The 27,053-nt window shown below is 40.7% G+C and overlaps 2 protein-coding genes across 2 annotated transcripts; one reads left to right on the forward strand and one right to left on the reverse strand.

Annotated features, from left to right (window-relative positions):
- Nucleotides 1–169: 169 nt before the first annotated feature.
- On the reverse strand, nt 170–18,754 carry LOC146389826 (uncharacterized). Its single transcript, XM_084913931.1, has 11 exons — nt 18,387–18,754; nt 17,230–17,442; nt 16,848–16,983; nt 16,155–16,648; nt 15,663–15,973; nt 15,376–15,551; nt 14,861–15,013; nt 14,327; nt 1,228–1,246; nt 831–1,045; nt 170–539 (listed from the first exon to the last, which is right to left on the reverse strand). The coding sequence occupies exons 1-11, from the start codon at nt 18,752–18,754 to the stop codon at nt 280–282; spliced, it is 2,346 nt and encodes a 781-aa protein (XP_084770057.1). The 3' UTR covers nt 170–279.
- Nucleotides 18,755–24,070: 5,316 nt separating this feature from the next.
- LOC146389827 (low affinity immunoglobulin gamma Fc region receptor II-like) lies at nt 24,071–26,027 on the forward strand. The gene is made up of 5 exons (XM_084913689.1): nt 24,071–24,189; nt 24,872–24,907; nt 25,152–25,415; nt 25,495–25,740; nt 25,819–26,027. Exons 1-5 carry the CDS (start codon nt 24,159–24,161, stop codon nt 26,025–26,027), a joined length of 786 nt encoding a protein of 261 aa, XP_084769815.1. The 5' UTR covers nt 24,071–24,158.
- The last annotated feature ends 1,026 nt before the right edge of the window (nt 26,028–27,053 follow it).

Here is a 27,053-nt window from a genome sequence, read left to right on the forward strand (position 1 = left end):
CATACACATGAAATGAGTAAAGTGACACAAATTTTGTATATTCAAACTCAACAATCTAAATTAACTTCTGAAGTGCTGTTAAACAATTGGTATCTACCTGTATGAATCCTGAAGAACAATCACTTCTTGTCAAATTGATGTCTTAAAACATCAATTTGACTGAGGCAGGTAAATTTGGAAATATTAAAACCTTAACAAGTTAATACTCAATACTCACTTTGAATCAATAGAGAGACCAATACAAAAGAGAAACACGCAAACTCCTCCAGCATAATGTGTTCATACCCTGCCAAAGCCGTAAGTGTTACCTAATGCAAAATCAAACTTCTCCTTGAACAGCTGGTATGAAACATGCAGTGGCAGCCTTATGCAGTTAACACACGTGTTGGCAAGAGGGAAAATTGGTGTAGAAGAGAAGTCATCGTCTCCTCTATGAATGAACTCAATCGAGGGTGCTGGGGAAAAGCCAATAGGTGGCACTGCAGTTGCTCCAGTTGCAAAGGCCAATATCTTCTGTAATTTGGAAGGTCCTTCTTCTTCTGCATAAAACAGAGAAGGAAAAAAGTGTTAAAAGGTTATTTCATTTGGCCAACATAAATTGTCAGTGAGTATTAATCTAAAGCAAGAATCTTAATGACTGTTATTGCAATGACTATAGAGCATGCTTTTCATCTTTCAATAGTCTCAAAGAACTATGTAAAAATGTTACTACAACCAAGAGGGTAATGTGGTGTTATTGTTATATGAGTATGTTATTTAAAATAAAGATTTCAGAAATGCTAACCTATAAATCGTTACATCTATTTATTGTGCACTAAAGTGACAATTACCTTCTGCATCTTGGAGATAGTCTCTCCAGAAGGTAACAACCATCTCCTCAGCAGCTCTTCTGTTGCTTCCTTCTGGAGATAGATGAATGTTGAAAAGATCATCCACCTGGTCAGCAGTCAGCATATGTGGCTCATAGCAGAACAGAGGGCGAAAACTGTCTGGATGCCTCCTCATTTTCTCGAGAACCCCAAGAGTTTTCAGACCTTCACAAAATCTGGATAAACAGCACAAAGAAATTTTATTCAATAATTCTGCAATTTCATGCTTCTAAGTTAATTGTATATTATCAATTTGGCACAATCAATTATACTAGGTTATTAACTGACCATTTTGATTAATAGGTAAGATTTTTATCACCATTTTAATTAATCTGAAAAACACAGAATACCCAAATACCTTTGAAATGGACCTTGAACTGTCAGATTATAATATTATTTTATGCCATGTTAGACCCTTAATTAAAGATGGTGAATTATTATGTAGTTTTAGTTTGCATTATTCTCCTGAATTAGAAGAAGGTGATAACTATTGCATTTGTTAAGCTGAGTTGCATTACATTAGACTGCTGGTTTATTGTGAATGAATTATATTGTTTTATGATGCATTATACTGCTGAGTTATGAGAAATACTGTTTGCAGAAAGTCATCGCCTTATTTGTCTGATTAGAAGAGAACAGAACATACTGGAGTTTTCTGCCCCATCTCAGCAGGAGCAGATAAACAGGGAGCCAAGGTTGTAGCTTAGGCGCTGTGTGAGAGAAAGAATGTGAATGTTTAGGCTTTTATGATTAGGTGGGGGCCACTAGAGGCTATAAGAGTTTGATCAATGCTCCACCATTTTGAGATCTGATGCTGTCTGCGTACGGTGTCCATCTCCCACGCGTGTGATCATTAAAATCATCGTTTGACTCAACCCGGCCGGACCAGTGTTGTTATTGTGGTTTTTCCTCTTGTATCCATCCCCAATATTTGAATCCGTAACAGTTTGGGGGCTCGTCCTGTGGTATTGGGGTGGAATTTTGGAGGTTTGGACGGTCCGAGGTTGTCGAACGGACAGGCACAAGCCAGTGGTCTGACGTGAGTGGGCATAAGCCGGCTTATACAAAGGTAAGGCACTACCTGTTGAATTATTTCCAAAGTGTGCCAAATTGGACATGACAAAATTGAAGTCTACTCACTGAAATTACTGGTAAATGTCTGTTTTGATTTTGATGAAAAAATCTCATGAGTTGAAGCAGTTAGAGGCTGCTAAGAAATTAAATGCAGTTAGAGGCTGCTAAGAAATTAATGCAGTTAGAGGCTGCTAAGAAATTGAGTTAGAGGCTCAAGTAGTTTGGTAGGGAATTGGTCATTTAGTGAGTTAGAGGCTCCGTTGGTTATATGGTGGACCTGAGTTGGTCATGTTGTGAGTTAGAGGCTCCATTGAACACTAGGTTGCACCTGCCTCAGTCAGACTCTTGTTTTGGGGTGCTGACTGTTGTTTCAAAGTGTTATAAATTATTATAGGACGGCAGTTAGAGGCTGCTAAGAAGCGCATAGCTCGGAGGTTACGCTCCCTCCTGGCCGTGGACGCGCGACCTTGACCTGTCGGTGAACAGGGTTAGTTCAGTTTGGCTTAACTGTGGGGTACAGGGCATCCTGGAATAAGCTAGGAGTTCGAGGCTCCTTACCGTGTTAAACGGTATCTGCGCTTTTTTGGACACTGTTAAATTGAGTTAGGGACTTTAGAGATGAGGCCAGATACAGTTAGAGGCTGATACTGGTTAATTGATTACAAAAAAGTTGGACTTTCTTCGGTTGGACCCGTTAACTTAAATTTGTCAAAATTGTGTAGGCTAAATTTTGCCAGGCCTGACAGTGATTGTAAATATAAGACATCTTTGTAATATAAAATAATAGAGCTGTGTGTGAGATGAGACTGTGTGTGACGACAGCGCGCTGCAGCGCTGCGAGCTATTTTTAGACGGTGTGTGAACATGCAAATGAAGTGGCTGCTGTAAAGCGCACGGAGGACTTTTGCTTCCGGTTTAGCGTGTTTTTTGAGTTTTATAATTATGATTTGCAAATACTGTTAAAGACCTGTAAATAAGACGCTGATTTTGCTGATTATAATATTACAAATAAGGTTTTGAATGACTAGGGTGAATGTTTGATGTTTGGCTGAGTTTTGATATAGAAAAGACAAATCGTGCATGATTTAGACCGGCACTTCAGTCGGCAGAGTAAGATTGAGTGAGAAATACAGCTGTGATTTGTTTCAGTTTTATGGTGTGAAGCAGGATTTATAAGATTTTTAAAGTGTCCCTTGGTTCAGCTCAATAATATAAGCGGTTACATTTGATTTACTGTTGGTTTTATCATAATATAGGGTGTGATCAAGCACGAATTTCAGCTGTGTGTGTGACAGGAACTCTGCATGCCCATAAAAGGCAAACTGCCTGACTGTGAGAAGTATGCACCGAGAGAGAGAGAGAGTGAAATCTAGTCAGATGAAGTGAATCAGGAGGTTTTCAGAAAAGAAATAGTAAGTGAAGGTTTTTAGAAAAGAAATAGTAAGTGAAGGTTTTTAGAAAAGAAATAGTAAGTGAAGGTTTTTAGAAAAGAAATACTAAGTAAATGTTTTAGTGTGTTAATACAGGTGGATTTCTCCCAACCTGGAAACCTGAGTACAGCGGCAAAAGCATAAACAGAATTGGGACGACAGACAGGCCAAGCTTTGGCTCAAAAGTTTACAGCTTGACCTCACTTTATCCCCACCCGGAAAATAAGCTTAAAGGACATCTTCTCCTCCAGTTATCGGTTACCATCACTGGAAATTTGCAGGCAAGTTTTTGACTGAATTGTTGTTGGCACCATGTGTCCCTGAATCTCACAAGCAAGCCCTAACTCCTGGCTGAAGACATGGAATGCTGTTATTTAAGGTGGGGAATCAAAATTTGGGAAACAAAATAAAAACACACACACAACCAGAGAAATGTATGAGAAAGGCACGTGTTAGAGAAATGCCTTGTTTGAGAAAAAACTTAAAATAACCCACCCACAAACGCACACACACGCAATGAAGAAACAGCTTACATTCATGAACACGTGAAGATTTTCCAGCAAGGTTAAAGCAGCGAAACTTAACATACACCTGTTGCTGAATGATAAAGTTTATCCACTACTAACAAATAAACTCTCTGGGTTGCAGGACAACAAGTTAACTTCAAAAAAAAAAAAAAAGACACTGGTCTGACCAACCAGTGATGACACGACAAATTTAGTGGTTAAAAGATTCAAATTGTGACATGTTTTCTGCTGATTAATACAAGTGATTACTGAATGAAAGAAAATTCCTTTTTTGGGCTTTTAAACATGATCTTAACAATTTTAACATGTACCTGTGTTGTCCTGTCAGCTTGGTGGGTTATGAGTTGATTATATAGTGAGAAAAAACAAAAAAAAGGGGGAGAGAAGGCTGACACAGGGCCTGGCCCCGTTGTTTCTCCCCTCTCTGAATAACACAGCCAACACAACATCATTTTCCTGTTCGTCTGTTTTTGTTTTGCTTTTGTTTTTTCTCTTTATGCTTGATTACAGGCTGCTTTGCCGAGGCTGACCTGGACTCCTGCTCTCCCCTCTACCATCTTTGCTCACTCCTCTACCATCTTTGATGTGACCCTGACCAAATGCTACAGCAGCTGGACCCACAACAACAACCTGAAAATGTCAACAGAGCTGCAGGAAACCGATCTCATGCAGCGGAGACGGAGAGCGTTAAATCCAAGGCCCGTTTCACTACACGGGGGAGATCTCCAGACAGCTTCAGCTAACAGAGCTCTGACGAGACGCCCATTAAGACCAGAGGAAAAGTGAGGCCGAGCAAAAGAATGCTGACCTTAACAACTCTGCATTAAAACTGTGCAGGACAGTGACTGACCAACACGGATGATCGGGCAGCAAAAAGGGCGTGCCAGAGACAGGAGGAGTAACTGAGGTCAGGAGGCACCTCAGAATGGACAAAAGCACCAGAAGAAAATAAGCTGAAGGCAAAGGTGTCGGGGCTCGGCCAGGACCTGACCTCTGAGAAGAGCCGAACAGCAGAGCTGCAGAAGGCCGTGGAGCAAAGCAAGGAAAACATCAATGGACTTTAATCTGACGTGTACGGAAAAGACTCTGAGGTTTCTGCCCTCAGTAAGAGCTCAAGGCATCAGAGCAGAAACTGAGCATGGCTCAGGAGGAGCTGGCTGATAATCGAACCCATCAGTCAGGCTTAGAGTCCCAGACACAGGACTTGAAATCAGGCCGGAGCTTGCTGGAGCAGGAGGTCGCCAAACCTGACAAGAAGCTCCTACAGCAGGAGCAAGCCCTGAAGGAGCTACAGAAGCAAAAGGGTCAAGTTAAGGAGGAGCTGGACAAGGAGAAGATGCAGGACACTGGAGAAAAGGACTGCCTCAATTGGGGCCAGAACCAGTATGGACAGAACTTTGAGCAGCAGCACCAATGGATGCAAACAGACTGAAATGGAGGAGGGCAGGACCCCAGGGCACGCCTCAGGCTGTGGTTTACCCAGAACACCAGAACAGGAAAGTGATGAACACAAACACACACAAACACACACAAACACACACACATCTACATGCACTGACTCAGAATGAAGAGAAACACACATATGAACACATATGCACTCGTTGATTCACTGAGAACTGACACACGCGCTGAGTCAATTGAGTGAGAAATGATGCACACAAATCAAGATGCTGATTCAGTTCACTGAGAAGTGATCCACACACACACACACACACACACACACATGCACACGCTTGTGCAATGAAGAGTGATACACACACACACACACGCTGCTGCAATGAAGAATGCTTTACTAACAAATGCTTATGCTGACACGCAAAATGCTGCACACAAACATCCAAATACAGAATCTGTTACAACAACAAGAAGCCATTGATGGTTTATTGGTTAAATGCATTTCATGTCACCCAGAGGGCATTTGTGTAGATTTAGGGGACAGGGTCTAAAGCAGTTTGGTTATGAAAACAATGTCTGTGCGTGATGTCTGTTTATGGCTCAAGGCCTCGACTGAATTGTTTACTGTGCTCCACACAGCCTGATAAGGAGCAGTGGTACAGAGTGAAAATGATGAATTAACGGTGTGAGTTTTATTTCAGAGCGCCACATTTTTGATTGAGATTTAATTGAAGGAGGAACACACTGAAAAAAATAAATAAAATAAAATAAAAAAAATAGAGAAAAAAAAAGGGCCAGCCCTTGGATTTACGTAAGCATCTCGCGTGTGTTTAACACAATTGCCTCAGGCTTTAAAGCTCTACGAAATTCAACAACTCAACTTGTTCTCATTGAGATGACACGATACAATCTAATAAGAGTGGTTAGCTGCTGAACTCACGGAATCCACAACACCGCATAAGATTTCAAACTACAGGAAAATCACTGGAGTTATAAGAGGCAGACAACGACACACACACTCCATGCATGCTATTGCTATTTATTGTGAATTAACCTGTCAAGGGCAAGAACAAAATAATTCTGCATCAAATACCGGAAATCATAGGTTCCCTGTATTTCCTACATTGTTGGCATGCTGGTTGGTGCTGTTGCTCCACATTAAAAAGGTCTTGGGTGCAGGTCCACAGTCTGGCTAGTTTGCAGTGGTTTCTCTCTGGGTATTCTGGTTTCCTGCCACAGTGAAAAGTCATGCAGCTATTAGAGCTAGGTTAATTGATGATTCTAAATTATCCATGAATGTGAGTGTGAATGGCTGTTTGTTTCTATCTGATAGACTGGTCAGCTGTCCGGGGTGTACCCTGCCTGGCAACCTATTACTTCAGGGATATTTCCCAGCCCTGGTGCAACCAGGAGAAAGATAGGAGGATGGTAGTTGTTGTAGACCCATTCAATTTTATGGTAACCAGGATCTAGACTTTGTTGAGCCGTATGCAATATGAAGACAACATGTGGTATTTAAGTGACCAAGTAGAATTTGAATAAAAGTTATTGAATAGTGTTGAAATAAACTGACAGAATTGAAGGATCAAAATATTCCAGGAGCTCAACTTACTCCATCTGAACATGTTTCAATCGTGTTTTATGAACACAAAATGCACAGGTTTGCTGAATATGAAAAGGTTGTGTTGATTTAACTCAGTTGTTTAAGTTTCTGCCAAAGCAAAACATTTGTGTGCAACCAGTGTCCACTGTTAAATCAAGTAAATCCAACATGCTTTTGTTAGGGCAAAAAGGAGTTACGGTCCCTGTATTCCTACACAATAATTGTCCCAGGAGGGAGAAAAACCTTCTGGTGAAGTTTTGGTTGATTTTTGGGTTTTGCTTAACACTAGGTTGATTTCATCAGTGAGGTTTGGATTGTTTTCTTTCTCTAAGAGAGAGAAAGATGGTTTTATGCTTCGACATGTTTGCAATGGGCCCCAGTATTTGTTATTATATGAGTATTTTATTGGTTACGTTTGTTTTTGCTTTTGTTACAGTGCACTGAAATAAGAACATCTGAGAGGTGTGATCCACCGGTGGTGATATTTTGGTATTTTGTGAGTTCCTGATTTAACAAATCAGCTCTTTAATCCAGGCCTGAGAGATTGAACTTTAAAGCGCTATAAAATATTCTTACTGAAAACAGTCGCAAAGTGTTTTTCTCCATGATTATAATGGGCTTGGGAGAAATTCACTTATATGGGACACTGATCACATGAGAAGTCCTGAGCCTAAAAGGATTGCAGCGAGTCAATCCAGTCAAAAAACAAGGAACTGTTTTCCTTTAAAATGATGACGTCATCTTGCTGGTGAGGGAGGCTCGAATAGGTTGCGCCTGAGACTCCATTATCAGCAACTTCTGGTATGAATGTGTGTGGATGTATGCATGTGGCTGGACTGTGATGGACTGACGACTAAAAGTTTTAACTGATTTGATACTGAGACAAAAACGGTACCGACTTTAGGATTAGTAAATGTCCACAAACAATTCACCCAGCCTGTAAAAAAAAAAAAAAAAAAAAGGTGGATGTTTTGTCTTGCTTTGATTTGTTTTTACAAGAACAGAAGGATGACAGAGACTAAAGGGGGAGGCTGTAGCTTCACATGAGCGTGAACTGCAGACTTAACCCTTTGGTGGCTAATTTTGAGTTACTGATGTTTGCATTAAGAAAATTGTGTTTTAGTAGCTGTGTTTCGATTAATGTATCACATTACAGGGAGTGCAGAATTATTAGGCAAGTTGTATTTTTGAGGAATAATTGTATTATTGAACAACAACCATGTTCTCAATGAACCCAAAAACTCATTAATATCAAAGCTGAATGTTTTTGGAAGTAGTTTTTAGTTTGTTTTTAGTTTTAGCTATTTTAGGGGGATATCTGTGTGTGCAGGTGACTATTACTGTGCATAATTATTAGGCAACTTAACAAAAAACAAATATATACCCATTTCAATTATTTATTTTTACCAGTGACACCAATATAACATCTCCACATTCACAAATATACATTTCTGACATTCAAAAAGAAAACAAAAACAAATCAGCGACCAATATAGCCACCTTTCTTTGCAAGGACACTCAAAAGCCTGCCATCCATGGATTCTGTCAGTGTTTTGATCTGTTCACCATCAACATTGCGTGCAGCAGCAACCACAGCCTCCCAGACACTGTTCAGAGAGGTGTACTGTTTTCCCTCCTTGTAAATCTCACATTTGATGATGGACCACAGGTTCTCAATGGGGTTCAGATCAGGTGAACAAGGAGGCCATGTCATTAGTTTTTCTTCTTTTATACCCTTTCTTGCCAGCCACGCTGTGGAGTACTTGGACGCGTGTGATGGAGCATTGTCCTGCATGAAAATCATGTTTTTCTTGAAGGATGCAGACTTCTTCCTGTACCACTGCTTGAAGAAGGTGTCTTCCAGAAACTGGCAGTAGGACTGGGAGTTGAGCTTGACTCCATCCTCAACCCGAAAAGGCCCCACAAGCTCATCTTTGATGATACCAGCCCAAACCAGTACTCCACCTGCACCTTGCTGGCGTCTGAGTCAGACTGGAGCTCTCTGCCCTTTACCAATCCAGCCACGGGCCCATCCATCTGGCCCATCAAGACTCACTCTCATTTCATCAGTCCATGAAACCTTAGAAAAATCAGTCTTGAGATATTTCTTGGCCCAGTCTTGACGTTTCAGCTTGTGTCTTGTTCAGTGGTGGTCGTCTTTCAGCCTTTCTTACCTTGGCCATGTCTCTGAGTATTGCACACCTTGTGCTTTTGGGCACTCCAGTGATGTTGCAGCTCTGAAATATGGCCAAACTGGTGGCAAGTGGCATGTTGGCAGCTGCACGCTTGACTTTTCTCAGTTCATGGGCAGTTATTTTGCGCCTTGGTTTTTCCACACGCTTCTTGCGACCCTGTTGACTACTTTGAATGAAACGCTTGATTGTTCGATGATCACGCTTCAGAAGCTTTGCAATTTTGAAACTGCTGCATCCCTCTGCAAGATATCTCACTATTTTTGACTTTTCTGTGCCTGTCAAGTCCTTCTTTTGACCCATTTTGCCAAAGGAAAGGACGTTGCCTAATAATTATGCACACCTGATATAGGGTGTTGATGTCATTAGACCACACCCCTTCTCATTACAGAGATGCACATCACCTAATATGCTTAATTGGTAGTAGGCTTTCGAGCCTATACAGCTTGGAGTAAGACAACATGCATGAAGAGAATGATGTGGACAAAATACTCATTTGCCTAATAATTCTGCACTCCCTGTATATTGTTGGGAAGGTTAAATGCTAAATTGAAGAAAAGGTTGGATTTCACTCATGACTGAACATGTTATTATTAACCATAGCAGCCCACTGTTAAAGTCAATTAACTTTTATAGAGGAAAAAAAGAAAAGGAAAAAGCCAAAAAAAACACTCTATTGAGGTCTGTGAATAACAGGGGAATGATAGGCTTGTCACATTCAAAATGGAGATATGTAAGGATAAACACTGGTCCCCATCTTTTAGGTCCTTTCATTGAAATAGTCAATAATTCAGAAAAGTAGAGATATAACCGACAGGGGCATGTGCTGAGAGGTGGTGCTGCACAGGAACAAGAGCAAAATAAAGAAAATTTTTGTGTTTAGCTTTGAGAAATTCAAATTAAAATGTACCATTACACTCAGAGGTTCAATATGAAATCAAATATATCCTAATTTTGCATGTGAGTACATGACTGGTGACTGTTCTGTCCTGAGCTTTTGTTTTTACAGCACCCACTTGACCACACCAACAGTTTCTCGCCACCCAAAGGGGGTACTTGCAAAGAATAGGGAGGAATATCATCAAAACTGGGAAAGGTAAGCCCCAAAAGGGGGTGATAACACCATAACTTTCACTTATGGTCAAATTCTCAAAATTTGACCCCCGGCTTGAAAAATTCTTCAAAACATTTAGAGACAGAGTGGAGTTTTAGATAAATATAATGTGCCAAACCACATGCGGATGGAGAGTTGGAATCGATAAGATGGTGAAATAACACACAGGAAAAATATTGACCATGTTGATTATGTTGATTCCAGAGTGCAGAGATTGGCTAATCTGACCAGGAAATGTTATAAAATGAATTGTCGGAACAGTCAGCGTTAAAGTCACCTTTGACAGTCCAGAGCAAGGTTATTATCGTTAATAATTTGGTCTAAACTGCTGCAAGTGAATTGGAAACAAAATTTGAATGAATTTAGGACACTTCATACTTATAACACAAGTGATTTTAAGCCATAACTTGATTAGGTAAAGCTATTAAGATAATTATGAGCTGCCTTGACACAAAGAAAGTGGAGTCCTTCACCCTGAAAGGATGAAGTGATGCTCTGCCTCTGTAGTCAAGTTCAGACATAGGCCTTAAGCAATCATGAGCCACTAGTAAGCGTGACAGAATTAATAAGCTTAAATAAAGCACATTGGGTGAGCGACCCTGACAAGAAAAATCTATGAGCACGCAATGAAGTGGATTTGTTAGAGCCCGTTTAACATTTGCCTTTCAGAAAAATAAATAAATAAATAAATTGATTTGCATTTACAGACACACACTAAAAAAAATCCCATTTGACACTGATAAATCCCTGTTCAAATAGAGTACATGTAAACGAAATATCGAAAACTAGAAGTGAAAAGAAAAAAAAAACATTTTCATTAACAGAAATAAAAATAAGAACAAAAAAGGAAAACTAACTAAAACTGTAATGAGTGTTCACAAAACTAACTAAAATTAACTGAATTTATAGCAAAATGTGTTTAGTTTTCATTGAGGTGTGCGTGTCCTACAATAGTCAAGGGTGAAAATGAAGTTTAGTTTCCAGATTTTTTCTTGCTGTGTCTCATTATGCCAGCAGGTGACCAGTACGTTAGGCGAGTCGTCTGTGTTGCTGCTCCGTCCACGCGCAGAATCATGTCAGGAAAAGTCGGGAGAAAGCGCCAGAGTCCAATTTGGGATTACTTTAAATATGACTGTGTTTTGTATAAAACAAGTGTCTTGTAGTGGAAAGAGACAAATTATGAGGGACACGTCTAAGGGGAAAAATCCCACTTTACAAACCTTAAAGTGCACTTGAGAAGCTCACACAAGAAGGCTGACCTGGCTTACCTTGAAAAGGTAAGGGGGAGCACACTCCCCCTCCTCAGAGAGCTCCCCCCACTCAACCCTCATCCCCAGAAAACAGAAGCTAACCCCATGCAAGGCAGCGTGATGCATCCCGAGACAACAGGACTGGGACATCTACATAACTGTGTGAGTCAATTGCCTACAAAAAGATTATCAATTCACTTGAACCAAAATTGCGAACACCCGGTGCTGCAAGAGTTAATAGTCTCAATACCCAAGGATAAGCAGAAGAGCATGACTGATATGATGAAACTGGGATTTTGTTACACTTAATTATTGCAAACACAAGTAAAACTATAACTGAAACTGATCAAAACTAAACTGAAACTAAGGATTTTCAAAAAAAAATAAAAACTAGACTGAACTAGCAAACAATTGGTAAAAACTAATTACAACTGACATAAAATTGAAAATCTGAAGTCGAAGCTAAATAAAAATAAAAACTAACGAAAATTGCAAATCTATTAGAACCCTGATCCAGACTAAGATGGCATTGGACATCTTCAGGGCAGAAAAAGGTTGGTGTGACCAAGGTGTGGTTTGGCTTGTTGTATGTATATTTCGAGATGATATGGCTCTGGATGGACCAGTTACCAGGGCATGGAAGGAGGACAGACTTATTAAATGAGGAGAAGGAATTTTCTGGGATTGAAGATCCTCTGGGTGAGTGGTTGACTAAAAACATGCGTAAAATAAAAGCTATTTTTCGTTATTGCTTGGTTATAGATTGATAATTGGCCACATTTACAGCTGTATTGACTTGTTGTGGACGTAGTCTACTTCATGTTTAAGCACTCTAATTAACAGATTGAAAATAGAGACATTAAAGGAAGAATATGCAGCGCCACCCTGTCAGACGCCAGTGGCGATGGGGCTCAGTGATGAATCAGGTGGGCTGGATTCATGGCTGAATCAAAACATAGGTTCCCCTGCTGTGGTCAGTGAGGGAAAAACAGGGGGAAATAAAATTAAAAGAGGCATGGATAAACGTTTATTTGTGAAGTTTGTAAACGGGATAAAAGGGGGTGTTTTACTGTTATTTTAGCATCAGCATTATTATTGCATCAGAATCATATAACAAGCATTGCATTAATGATTTATTGAAGCTTTTGACATTATATTAACATTTGTGTTCCGGTGATTGTCATAACCTCAGGTTAATCTTCTATTTACAGGTGTCAGGATAATCGTATGATCTTTCATTGCAGGTGTAACCATGATCATTTTTATACATATTGCAGTTTGTTGCTCATTATAGAGTTGTGCTCAAGTTAATAAGGGTTAAGAGCTACAGTCAGCGCGATGTCTGGCTGATCTATGGACTGGAGTGACTTTGAGCATAGAAGGCCGCACGCGCTTACACAACACAAATATCATGCTTTTCTTGGCTCCGGGCAGAGCCTACTGGAGCTACGACACTGGATAGGAGAAAGTCTGATACTTTCTGAGAGATGAGGTCACTAACCTTTTCTTTTAATTTTCTAGCTCCGTTGATTTGACACATTGGAATGTGTCAAAAAGGGGGGAAGTTGGGTTTTAACATCAAACAAAGGTTATATGAACATTTTTATGACTTGTGTTTTAAGAACTTAGGTATGGTAAAGCTTAAGCTAATAGTGACCCAAGAGGTCTCCGGACTTTTTTAGAGAACCAGTGAGAAGCATAAATCATTTTTAATCCATGTTTAAGCATTAATCATTGAAATGAATTGAATAGCGTTTAGAAGGTAAAATGCCTGTGTTCACGAGAAGCTGAGTACCACACTGGAGAGGAAACACATGAGTGGTTTTAATAATTTCTTACACACCTTGCAAATGTGCTTATAAGGAGTTGGCACTTGGTCTTTTGAAGGTCATAAGCTTCGTCCGGCGTGATGGTCCGGACTGATATATTGCAGGTATTGACTTTGAGTGCAGAGGGCTAAATGCAAACACGCTTACACACACATAGGATATGATTAGAATAAGTCCCTGGGACATTCTGAATGTCCTAAACCAATTCTGAATCACCAGAAGGTCAGTAGATAACAACAGTAGATTATTAGGGCTAGGCAGAGAGGTGTTTTGGTTTTCTGTCTCTTACAGAGAAAGGAACAGACACCAGACGAGGTCACAGATATATGAGGATCCTTCGCAGCAGAGGCAGACACAGTGACTGCCGAGACACCAACTGGGTCCAAGTGTCATTGCGATTTGGGCTCTGATTAGTCACCTCAAAAGGATGGATCCCATAAACACAGCAATAACCATGAATGGGTTGGCGGAGATCCAGGAACACCAGACCAACGAGGTTCGAGAGGCTCTTGGGCAAAAGGGGGACACGTTCCTGTTCCTTTTTCTGGGGAATACACGGGATACACAGGACCCGAGGATACACAGATCGTTGTTTGACATCGGGGCAGAATAATCCCCTGATCTGTGCAACGACTGAAGGGTTGTCTAACCCCTGAGGTTAAAGAAAGAAGAGCAGAGGATCACCCAACTGGAAGACACTGGTGGCTGCAGCAATAAAATAAAGGCTAAAAGCTCCTCGGACAGAGGTTCTAGTCTGAGTACGTGTGAAGGGTATAAGGTAGCACCAAAATAAAGCTGTGGGAGAACTGGGGAGTGTCATCTGTACCTGCTACTGTTGGAATAATAGTTCTTCTTGCACCTGGACTGCGCAAATACAGAGGTCATCTCACATATGGTTCGCCCAACAGGGGGACAAAGGGCCTCAGGCGTAAGAAGAAATGAACCCGGCCGCATTGGACTACAGGGTGTAGGTGTGCTCTTTATTCTAAAGAGCACAAAAGGGGGAGTGTCAGATTATAATATTATTTTATGCCATGTTAGACCCTTAATTAAAGATGGTGAATTATTATGTAGTTTTAGTTTGCATTATTCTCCTGAATTAGAAGAAGGTGATAACTATTGCATTTGTTAAGCTGAGTTGCATTACATTAGACTGCTGGTTTATTGTGAATGAATTATATTGTTTTATGATGCATTATACTGCTGAGTTATGAGAAATACTGTTTGCAGAAAGTCATCGCCTTATTTGTCTGATTAGAAGAGAACAGAACATACTGGAGTTTTCTGCCCCATCTCAGCAGGAGCAGATAAACAGGGAGCCAAGGTTGTAGCTTAGGCGCTGTGTGAGAGAAAGAATGTGAATGTTTAGGCTTTTATGATTAGGTGGGGCCACTAGAGGCTATAAGAGTTTGATCAATGCTCCACCATTTTGAGATCTGATGCTGTCTGCGTACGGTGTCCATCTCCCACGCGTGTGATCATTAAAATCATCGTTTGACTCAACCCGGCCGGACCAGTGTTGTTATTGTGGTTTTTCCTCTTGTATCCATCCCCAATATTTGAATCCGTAACAGAACCCTGTGGATGACCTGAAACATGACAATGTCATGTACCAGCAGATCCCTGTCTCTTAGTGAACGCATAGGCCTCAGGCATCCTGCATTGGCCAAGTAATCAAGCAGAGGTTCTTTTGACTTTTCAAGGTCCTCAAGGGTTGTACTTTGAGATATCTAGCATCACAAAGAGCAGAGGAAGGGCTTGTTATGGAAGTTACTTAGTAGTCTTATAACCTATTAGAAGGAACCCAGCCACCAGTGGTCTACACAATCACAATATGCCCAAGCGTACATTGGAAGTCAAATGACTACACAAATTTTTTTAATATGTTTACAATGTGCTTAAAAAAATGAGAAAATATACTCTTTCGTCTACCCTTATCTGCTGAGTCTTAGTTTAATACAGCAGCAACATATAAAAACTTGGCATTCAGCAATGGCCAAACTGATCCGGATAAACATTCCCTGCAAAAGAAAACTGGAACACAAACTATTTCCAATTCACTATAAGATTTATAAAATAAACATATAGAGACCTTTTTGACTTTTTCAAAGAGTTCCAGGTCAGCTATGTCTTCCAGGGCTGGATTTGCTGAATTTCCAACCAGAAGGGAAAATACTGTTGGTGACAGAAAGTTAGGTGGTGGACCACCATGTACCAAGCTCACTGCAATGGCTCTGCCAGAGATGTAGTACCAGTCCCCTCTGAGAGCTGCAAAGCAACAGAATAAAAGGAAAAGCAAAATTGTCAGTAATGTTGCCTGTAAAAATAAATATCAGTTAAACAGTTCCCACTATTAATCTTAGAAAAATAGGTAATTACCAGTACTGTCAAGAGCCAAGTTCTTGCAGTTTTCTTTCCCCTCAAACATGGCTGACCTGGCAATTGTGTCCATCAATAGTCTCAAGAATTCCCTCCTTGGCCCACCTAAATCAACCCCTTCCTCATTTTTCCCCATATCATCTGAGAATTTCACACAGATCATCAAGTTGGGATCATAAGATAGCCTTTGAAAACCACGCAAGGCTCCCTCCCACACAGCAGAGCGATTTATATTAAATTTGCACTGCTGTTTTGTGCTAATTTTGCTTGATAGTTCCAGCAGTATCTCTTGAACAGGGACTTTTTCTGCACTAAAAAAAGAAAATAAAACAGAAAATAAAATATGTCAGCCATGTAGTCATGTTACAGAATTTGAGAATATGTGTCACACTGATCATAGAGATTTAAAGCTTAAAAGTTTTATATTGATTTAACAATTCTGGAAAGCTATAATCATGTCTCAAACTCAAATTCTGTATGTTTGTTACTCACATCTGATTCTCCAAGCTCGCAATTATAGCTTGATTTAAATCCTCATCATCTGAAGAATCGCCAGAAAGCGATGCCACGAGAGTTAAATATGAAGAATAATCTTCATCATTAACGCTCATGGCAGGGATGTCTTCACTTCTTGCATTGAAATCTCTGCTGTGACTGCTTGTGCTAGGTTTGTCATCACTTCTTGCCATGTAGCCTTCATCACAAATGCTGTTCCCATCACTTCCTTGCTTTGCTCGTTGCCTTTTACCAACACTCCTTCCAATACAGTTGGTCCCAGTATCATCTTCTTCATCACTGCTAGTGCCAGGGTTATCACCTTTAACATGACTTCTTAACCTTGTAGTGACTTGGCTGCTCATGTCTTGTTGGATTTTTGAACTATCAACTTCAAAACAATCATTGTCACTGTCCTTATCAGTTGCACAACTGCTTAATGCTGATTTGGAGCTGATGTGGGAAGGATCTTTGTCTTCATCTGATTCACTCTTCAACAGAGAAAGACCAAAAACATATATCAAAAGCAAGTAATTATAGCTTATCTTAAAAAGATTAAAATAAGAAATATCCATATTGATTGCTCCCAAATACTTGTTTTAAATAAATATATTCTATTTTGCTAGAAGCCCAATTGTTGACATGTTTTTTCCCAAATCATGATTACTTTTCATTCTTTTAGGAACTTACTAAAAGTGTCTTTGATGGCCTTACATAGAGGGCTTTGGTTTTAAAAACCTTTAGGATCAGCATCCCATTCAGCTCCTGACCATCTTGGAGCTTTGGAGACACCAGCTTATTGCCACAAGCCATTAGAAACTCGAGGCTACAAAAAATAAATAGGGACAACAGCAATTGCTAATTAGTTAAATATTTTAAATATTAGTTAAATATTTTATGATATACTGTTCTGTTTGTGTGTATGCTTTTATGACTTTTAAATTCTACTGGTATAGTCCATATGTTTTTATAATGATGAATAATATTTTAAACTTCTTTACTTTGGTATATTATCTTTAAGTACAAGTCATTACATGAATACACACAGTAACAATAAACAATAGTGTTTTACCTGACATCGTCTGGAATGCGTTCACCAAAGCTTTCCTTGATGTGTTTCACGACAGTTTGGTTGTCCCAGGTCTTCTGGAATTCAAAAGCACTGAGGATGTGCCCATGTTTGTGTAACCATAATTTTGAACCTTGTTTGCACACTACTCCCCATGATGGAGTTGGAAGTAGTATAACATCTTTGTTGAAATGGTCATGCTGCTGGGCCATAGCTCTGAAATATAAATATAACTATTAGATACCATAAACAACAGCAAGTGGAGGAAAACCAAAGTAATTGCTTAAAGGAGCGTCTTCGACATCTTTAAGAGTTCTAAACAAATGTCTGTCCTCCTCCAGAAAATCCTATGTACGCAAACACGCATTGCAACTTCTTATCTTGTGCGCGTCTTTTGTTTTTGACAGCGAATGCGCACCTGCGGACCACTTATGTGCATCCCTGGTTATATAGCTTGTCATATTGCAGCCACAGAAATTCTTTTGTCCATGAAACCAAAGCTGCACTTTCTTTTTGCCTTATAGTCTGATTTGTCATAACTTTTCCGTTTTGTGGTAAGCTTTTCTTTGGCTGTCACTTCTTCACCCTGACCTGTCTTATTTGGCTCAGCAGAACTAAAATATATATCCTGCTGCTTTTACACACGCACTCACATAACGCTCAGCGATTCTCTGCGCGATCAACCTCTCACATGTTTAAGCTTGCTGCGGGAGATTTCACTTGTCATGTTTGCATAGTAAGCTAACGATTGATAAGACGATGTCAGAGGAATTGGTGCACAAATTATCGTCACTCACCAATCAGTGCTGTCGCTCTCTATACACAGTTCGCGCGATTGCAAAGTGAAAGCAAAAAACAAGCGCAAATTCAAACGTGATTTCAATATGTCACATATTGACAGTGGCTCACCGATGCCAATGACATAATTACCCAGCTACATTTCCGAAAGAATGCAAAAGCATTGACATATATTTTTCCTTCCTATGACAGCCCGACGGGCAGGGCAGAGATAGATTTTGGTAGCCCGACTGGAAAAATCGCTAGCCAGGACGTCGGGCTAGCGATTTTGCGAGCCCTGCAGTATATTCTTAAATATCAGACTATTACATATGGCCCCATTTCAGGCAAGTGAATACAAACTCATTAAACTTTGTAACTACCTTTTTCTTCTGGTGCCTGATGTCCAGCTGCCGAAGCATTGCCGAGTTTGATAACGTGGTGCAGGTGCACATTCTCTCCTGACTGTAGATGTCGCTGGCATGGGCAAGCTGCTACGTTGACGTGAGGGAAAGAGGGATGTTAAGTGACTATCCAGTCCGTCCACACTGGTACTTGCAACAGGTTGCTGCCCCACGACTGTCGCATTTGACAAAGTTCTGATGGTCTCTGCTGAGGCTAATATACTGTTGAGTAATGCGGCTGCTTCACTTAGGCTACTAGCAGGTTGCTGAGTAGACATCTGTGTAGTGGTTTGAAGTGTACCACTTTTTCCTTCACTTTCCTGGTCTGGACACAACTTCCTGTTCATCTGAAACTCCTTCCTGTTCAACTGAAATGCCTTCCTGTTTAACTGAAATGCCTTCCTGTTCAACTGAAAGGCCTTCCTGTTCAACTGAAATGCCTTGGATTTTCAGTAGTGTGTGTGAGAGGTAAAATTTCAGTAGTGTGTGTGAGAGCGTTTCAGTAGTGTGTGTGAGAGGTAAAATTTCAGTAGTGTGTGTGAGAGCGTTTCAGTAATAATGTCCCTTACGGCACCTCATAAAAGGCTCCCCACCTGTGAACATACCCAGTCCCTTTTGACGTTCCAACAGATGGTCTTTTATGAGGGTCTTGGCTGTCTTCAGGCTCACTGGCCAGTGGAAGTGTATCTACTCCATCATTCTAATTAGTAGCCACTCTACCACCTGCTCCAGGACCAGCAGTTCCCTGCTTTCAGCCAAGAGCTGCAAAAGTGGTGACAGTGTTTTTTTCGGGGGGAGTAGCCCAAGTGATCTGGAATAGCATTATGGATTTCCTACAGATGCTGAGTGTTGGCTGAACGCTGTGTCCCAGAACCCCCAATAGACACGTTGTTTGGGCCTCCACAGATTGCAAGGGAAGTAGCCACACCACTCATTGTGCTTCAAGCCAATTGCATGCCACTGCCATGGCCTCAAACATGTACATAAATCGTGTCATGGGTAGTGGGGATGGTTGAACCATGGGACCCCAGACTGGATCACAAGTTTTCCAAATACCTGAGTGTACCATGGTTTTGACTTTATGAACTTGTGAATTTTTGATTATTATTAAGTCGTCTCTATTTGGATCTTTGTTTACATTTATATCTTCATGTATTTCCTTAGTATTTTGAGTCTTTAGTTCTTAGCTTCAGTTATTGATTGTTAGCTTATTATCCCTTTCAGTATTTCTCTTGTTTTCCTTAGTTTCCCTGTTGTTTGAATTGTGTGTGTTTGTGTTCAGACTTTAAACCAGAGCCAGACATCGTCTACTCTTCACTAAAGTACGACTGACAACCCCTGACATCCAGCACCTGGTCTCTAACTGGTCCCCCCAGCACCATAGACCAGACGATATGCACATGTTAAAAAGATTTGTATGTATTTTGCATCATCTCTTATTTTTTAACTTGAGTTTTCAAAGTGTATTTTTACTGTATAATCAGCAGTGCGATAAAAACAATGTAAATTTTTTATGTCCTCAGTAAGCTCACTGTTATTTATATTTTATTCATGTTTGCTATACTCTGGTCTTGTTGCCAAAGTAGCAGTTTAGGTCCTCTGCAAGATTAATAAATGTTTGTTCTCACTTGTTTTCCACGTGTGGTTCTGTGGGTTTCACTAAGGTGTCAGATGGAAAATTTGACTTGTTTGAGTTTGGTTGTGGCTAACCGACACACACCTCTGTTCAGTGCAGAAAAGTGCCAGACTAAAGATAGCAGAAGTGTCACTCAGTGGTTTCAAACAACACTGAAAAGCTACAGTGCACAATGTGTGTGTTTGAAACTGATATCTGACATTTTACAGCTGTACTATGTGAAAATATGTTGGTATAGAGAGTACATATGGTTCAGTCAGAAGATAAAATTTATTTATTTTTACCAAGCATTACTGTTTCTCCCCAAGGAAGACATTTCTAGTATCTCACTCAGCAGTTTAATGCAAATATACTCAACTGAAGCATTTCAGTGTGTTAAGCTACAAACTGATGAACATGTGATTCAGAGTGGACTTCCTTCTTGATCACATCTCCTGAACAAGCTCAGAGTTCCTCCTGTCAAACACTCAGTGTAGCTTGGAATAGATACTTTTAAAGTTTGCTGCAATCTACTGGTAATGTGTTCATGCTCAATCATCCAGGTAAGGAACTGATTCTGTTCGTAGCGTTTTCAGTGGGAGAAACGTTTCGTCACTCACACAAATTACTTCTTCAGTCTCAGCTGACTGCAGGTTTCCCTACCTTGTGAGTGAAAAGGACATTTGCACAATGACTGACACTAAATAACTCACTAAGAATTGGCAGTAGGGTCAGTATCATGACCATTAATATGCAAATTGTCATGACCGTTGATCAGCAACCATTGATCAATGGCCATGAGTACCATTCACAGAGAGTTGGGGAATGTCCGCAATCACATCACTGCAAGACTGTGAAAGATGTCCCCTTAGGCCCACGGTCTTCTGTGTTGATGGCACAACACAGGCCAGGACTCCACAGTCTATTCACACCTACAGGCCAGTGGATGGATGTACACATCCTGGACATGAAGGAACGCTGGTTTGAGTGCAGAGTCAAGGAGGCGATTTATGTGAAAAGGGAAAGACCATCTCTGAATCGAGGAGGGGGCCGGTGACAAATGGCCTTTTGCAACTAGATTTACAGTGGGGATGAAGACTGAGATACAGTATGGTGGATGCAAGAGATGTTTAATTTGCCTAAATATCTATCGCCATTACCTTGATTGCACTGACACTGAGGCCAAAGTACAGCTATCCAGAGTAACTATCTCATTAGACCCCACGTTTAATGAAATAAAATGTAATAGTTTAATAAAATAACTTCAGCTTTATCTGAATTTTAAAAACAATTATAGCTATATAGTTATGTCTTTAAGAAATGCTTGCCACAAATTCACTCGACTTGATGTAAATAAGCAAACTGCACATTTTCTAAAAACTGACATCTCACAGATTCCAAAACTGAGAGTTTTGTCACACTCTGGTTCAATGAACCAGCCAGAAAAGGATACTACAAATATTTTTCATGCTTGATAAACAATAACATGGAAACAGAGTTACGTGTTCTATTTCTCTCACCAAGAGCCCACCACCACCCCCGCCAACGGTCACAATAGACCAGGTGCACAAAGCCCTGAGGAGGATCAACTCCCGCAAGGCAACAGGACCAGATAACTGTTTATTATATTGCTCTCTTTTTTTTTTGCTTGTTTTCTCTTTTTTCTTTCTCAACAGGCGATCCAGGAGATTTATATATGTATTTTTTTGTCTGTTTGTTTTGTTGGTTTTTGTTTTATGCCCTTTATCACCGTTCCTCTTCCCCGCTGTTTTTTTCACCCTCTTTCTTTCTCCCGTTTCTTTTCCCCAGTCAAGTCTGTCCCGTGTTTAGAAAGTGAAAATAAAAGAAAATAAACAATAAAAGCAAAGGTGAATCAAATAGACCAATACGGCAAGGCTGGGATGGTCCATTTGGTAAAGTAAATCCGTTGGGCATCTTTCTTCGCCTTTAGACAATAATTCTGATGGCAAAAGAGCCAAACGGGACAGGCGGGGGGAAAAAAAATAGGACCAGACAACATACAGAGTTTGACGGGCTCTTAAAGCATGTGCCAATGAGCTGGTGGAGGTTCTTACCTCCGTCTTCAACCTCTCCCTCATCCAGAACACCGTCCCCACATGCTTCGAGACCACAACCATCATCCCTCTCCCCAAGAAAAGCCCAGCCACCTGCCTGAATGACTATAGACCAGTTGCACTCACTCCAATTATTGCGAAGTGTTTTGAGAGAGTGGTGCTGGCCTACATCCAGAGCAACATGACAGACACTCTGGACCCCCTGCAGTATGTCTGACGGTCCAATAGGTCCACGTCAGACACCATCGCTGCTGCCCTTCACTATTCACTCTCCCACTTGGAAAACAAAGACCCATATATCAGGGTACTTTTTGTTGATTACAACTCCGCTTTCAATACTGTCATCCCACACAAACTCACTCACAAGCTGTCTACACTTGGCCTGCACCCCAGGTCTTCTTGACTGGCAGGCGTCAGTCTGTCAGGATCGGCAACAGGACTTCAGCCAGCATTATTACAAACACTGGCGTCCCACAAGATTGCGTCCTCAGCCCCATCCTCTTCACTCTGTACACCCACAACTGTGTCACCTCCAACAAAGATAACATCATTTTAAAGTTCGCGGATGACACTGCAGTGATTGGTCGCATCACTGGAGGGCACGAAGAGGCTTATAGGAGAGAGGTGGCTGGTCTGGTGTCATGGTGTGAGGACAACAACCTCACCCTCAACACTGAGAAGACAAAGGAGATGATAGTGGACATGAGGAAGAAGAAGAGGCCTTACCCACCGCTGTCTATCCGGGGCCTTGAAGTGGAGAGGGTGAGCAGCTTTAGATACCTGGGCGTCTACATCTCTGAGGACCTCACCTGGACACTGAACACCACACAGCTGGTCAAGAAGGCTCAGCAGCAGCTGTATTTCCTGAGGAGGCTGAGGAAATTTGGTATGTCGGCCAAGATCCTCAGCAGGTTCTACAGCTGCATTGTGGAGAGCACACTGACCAGCTGCATCACTGCATGGTACGGCAACACTACTGCTATGGACTGCAAACACCTACAGAGAGTGATAACAACTGAAGAAGATCACCAAGACACCGCTGCCCTCTCTGCAGAGCATCTACCATCGCAGAGTCCAGAGGAGAGCTGCCTCCATCCTCTGTGACCCCACACACCCCCAACACGGACTGTTCAGACGTCTGCCCTCAAGACGAAGGTTTAGAAGTGTGAAATCCAGAACATCCAGACTCACTAACTCCTTCTTCTCCACTGCTGTCAGACTCTTGCTGACTTATTTTTGAACAGTAATAATAAGTTTTTTGCACCTCTGGTCATCTTACATATTAAGCCAGCATATTAAGCTTCAGCTCTTTTGCACACATCTGTTTCAAATCTTCATATTTTGTCTCATTTTCTGTCGTCATATATTTATTTGTACTATTCTATTGCATATATTAATCAGAATCTGTGGGTAGACAGCAAAGAAAGAATTTCATTGCACAAAGACGTGTCTTTTCTCTTGTGACACATGACAAAAAACAATTTGAATCTTGAATCTATCGCTTGTTTTCCTGAACACGGCAGTGGTAACATAAAGCTTCAGCACCATTTCGTTCAACAATCATCATTTTCAGCCTGGCTACAGATGTGATTGGATGAGAAAATGTGCTGTAAATTTAGCGTCAAATCTAAAAATGGTGTTCCAGCCTCAGTAACTTTGATATAGTAATGTCTGCTGTAATATTTATACCTCTGATAAAATCTCACAAGTGTTAGCTTTATTTTGACAGCAAGCTTGTTCACACAGAGTTTGTAATTGCAGAGAAATTCATTTTGGGCATGTCATTTTCCATCAGGAACCCCAGAAAACCCTTGGGGTTCAGACCTGTGCATGTGTCTCTGCACAGCTGTAATTAAAATGTGTTCAGAGGGCCTCAGTGTCTGAATGGTTCCAGTTCAGCTCTATAACAGCAGCGTCCCTGGTTTGATTGAACAATTGAACAAGTGAATTACCCACCTCTGTGTTTGAACCAATAGAAAGCTGGTGCTCAGAGGAAGAGGGCGGGCTTTACTTGGTGTCAGTGACAGAAATGAAAAAAAGCTCAAATGAGTGAGAAGGACGATGAAGGAAACATCTGTGCTGTGTCTGCTCTGTAAGTAGAATCTCTGTGTTTGTTTGAATTCTTGTACTTTGACTGTCTGCTCTCCTGATAACTGATGATGGAGGAGAAGACATGAAAAACAAATCAGGCTGAATTCAAGTTCAAAACACCATGAGGACCAACTGCAGGTCTGAACTGACTCTTTATCTTTGCTCAGGAGTCGAGGAAACACAGCAGGCAGTGAAAAGATCAAATCATTCACTCAAAATATCAACACAGCTGCACAGTGGAAAAATTACTTTACTGGAGTAGTTAAAAGCAGTGGAGAGTTTGCGTAGACTCACAGTGTAGTCAGTATATATAAGCATAATGAGTGCTTTAACATCTGCTTTTTAGATTAAAAAAAGTTCAAATTGGAGGAGATGAGAATGAACAGTTCTCTCGGTACTATACTTCAGTAACAATCATAGAGGAAAAATAAAGATCCAGAAAATGTGGTGTAAAATGTTTTTTGACATGAGACATATGAGGTTAAGTGGTGATACTAAGCAGGCAGGATGTGAAAAGGCTGGTAGTTTCTTTACCACCTTTTTCAGCTTTTTGTTTTCTAAATGTCGACAGAATTAAACACATAAATATAAAATGAGCGTGAGACATGTTTGTTTGTCAGCTGTTTGTGTGGAGTTGTTCTTTATGTTCACCTCAAATCAACCTGAGTGTCATTTCTCTTTAGTTCTGATCTCACTGCTGAGCTGCACAACAAACCAAGGTCAGTAACCTTCTTCTGTCACAGTTTAAACCTGAGAAATGCTCACTGATATGACCTGATTGGGTTCATGTTTCACAATGTGAACTCTAACAGATCATCAGTTTTTCATTTTAACCCTCACAGCTCATCTGACAGCTCTCACATGTAAAACTGCTGAAATGAAGGATTAGTCAAACAATTCTCTCTGTCTCAGTTTCATCTAAAGAAAAACTGATTAGCAGATTGTTTCTTTTCATCCTCACAGCTCGTCTGACTGTGAGTCCCAGCAGCTCCCAGTTCTTTAGAGAAGGCTTTGTGTCTCTGAGCTGTGAGGAGGACGACAGCTCTGCTGGATGGACTCTGAGGAGAAACACAAGCACAGAACATAGGACTCAGTGTACAGGTGGGTGGGGAGAAGCAGATGGTTCTTCCTGTAACATGAGCTACATCTTCATGTGGGACAGTGGAGTTTACTGGTGTGAGTCCAGAGAGGGTCCCATCAGTAACATGGTTAACCTGACAGTCACTGGTAAGCTGAGTGTGTGGAGTTAGTGTTGATGAAGCTGTGTGTAAATGGATGAAATGCTGTAGTTTGTCTCTGTGTTGAGGTGGATCAGTGATCCTGCAGAGTCCTGTCCTCCCTGTGATGGAGGGAGATGACGTCACTCTGCTCTGTAAAAACAAGACTGGTTCCTCCAACCTCCCAGCTGCTTTCTATAAAGATGGCTCCCTCATCAGGAAGCAGCCTACAGGTCACATGACCATCCAGCATGTTAACAGGTCTGATGAAGGCCTCTACAAGTGTGACATCAGCGGTCATGGAGAGTCTCCATCCAGCTGGATCACTGTCACAGGTGACACACTCACCTGTCTGTGTTTCTGCAGGTTTCAACATTCACAATAAACTAATGATTACATGTTGTTTATTTAAGGGAAATCTACAACCACATCTCCATCTACTCCACATGTATCTACATCCACCTCTATCCCAACATCAGCCATTCCCCCTGGTTCTTCTGTTCTTCTTCATGTGTTAATCTCTGTTGGATTAGTCTGTGTTGTGTTTCTACTGGTGTTACTGGTTCTGCTGGTGAGACGATGTGTTCACAGGAAACCTGAAGGTGAGACTCAGACTTCCTGATCTTTCATGTCTGAGTTTGTTTAGTAGAATAAAGTTCACATTCATTATGATTATACCCCAGACAGCAGTATTTCTTTATTTTACCATTTACATCCATGGCGATAACTATTAAACTTTAAATAAAGAAATAAAGATATATAACTGACAAATTCTCATTCCAAGACATAACATACCAAATCTACAAATCGTCTGTATGCTTTGCCTTTGGAGGTATGAGAGCCGTTTGGAATGAATCTAAACATTTAGGGCTGGAATAGATGGCTTTAGTGTGTGTCCTCAACATGTTATGTTATGTGTTGGGAATGAGAATGCTCAGAGATAACACCTAAATACTTCTATGGTTACATACAAAAATTCAGTGTGTAGGCTACTACAAACATTCGGTCAGTAATGAACAATGATCAGTCCATCCATAGTTCCCACATGCACTGCATTTAACCCCTTTCTAGGTAGGCCATTTAAATCCAGGTGACTTCTAATTCAGTCATGCTTAATGCTGGATGGAGCTCACTTTACTGATTATTTACCTCTCTGTAAATGCCGACATTGCAGCGAATATCTGTTTAGGTATTTAATTTAACTATTTTCCATATTGGATCATTTCATCAGATCAAGAAGAAACTGGAGAAGATGACATCATCACTCATGTCATGTACAACATCAAAACATCCAATCATCAACAACAACCAGTCAGACAAAGAGGAGGTCATTTTGTGTTTTCTTTTTTTTTGGGGGGGGGGGTTCACACATTTTCACTCTGTTCGTAGTAAAGATGTTGGTCAGTGTACTTGTTGTTTTGTTGGATTACTGCATTGGAAATGTGGTTGTCTGAGGGGACGGATTCACTCTTGAAACACTGGAGGAAGAATTGCAGTTTTTGTCAGTTCATTTTTCAGCTCTGGAAGTTTCTGTTTGGTTTGTTTGATATTTTTATTAATTTTTTTTAATTTAACCTTTATTTAATCAGGAAGGTCCCTTTGAGATTAAAAACCTCTTTTTCAAGGAAGACCTGGCCAAGATAGGCAG

Source organism: Perissodus microlepis, chromosome 3, assembly GCF_051167445.1.
Source record: "Perissodus microlepis isolate ML-2025 ecotype Zambia chromosome 3, ASM5116744v1, whole genome shotgun sequence".
Lineage (NCBI taxonomy): Eukaryota > Metazoa > Chordata > Actinopteri > Cichliformes > Cichlidae > Perissodus > Perissodus microlepis.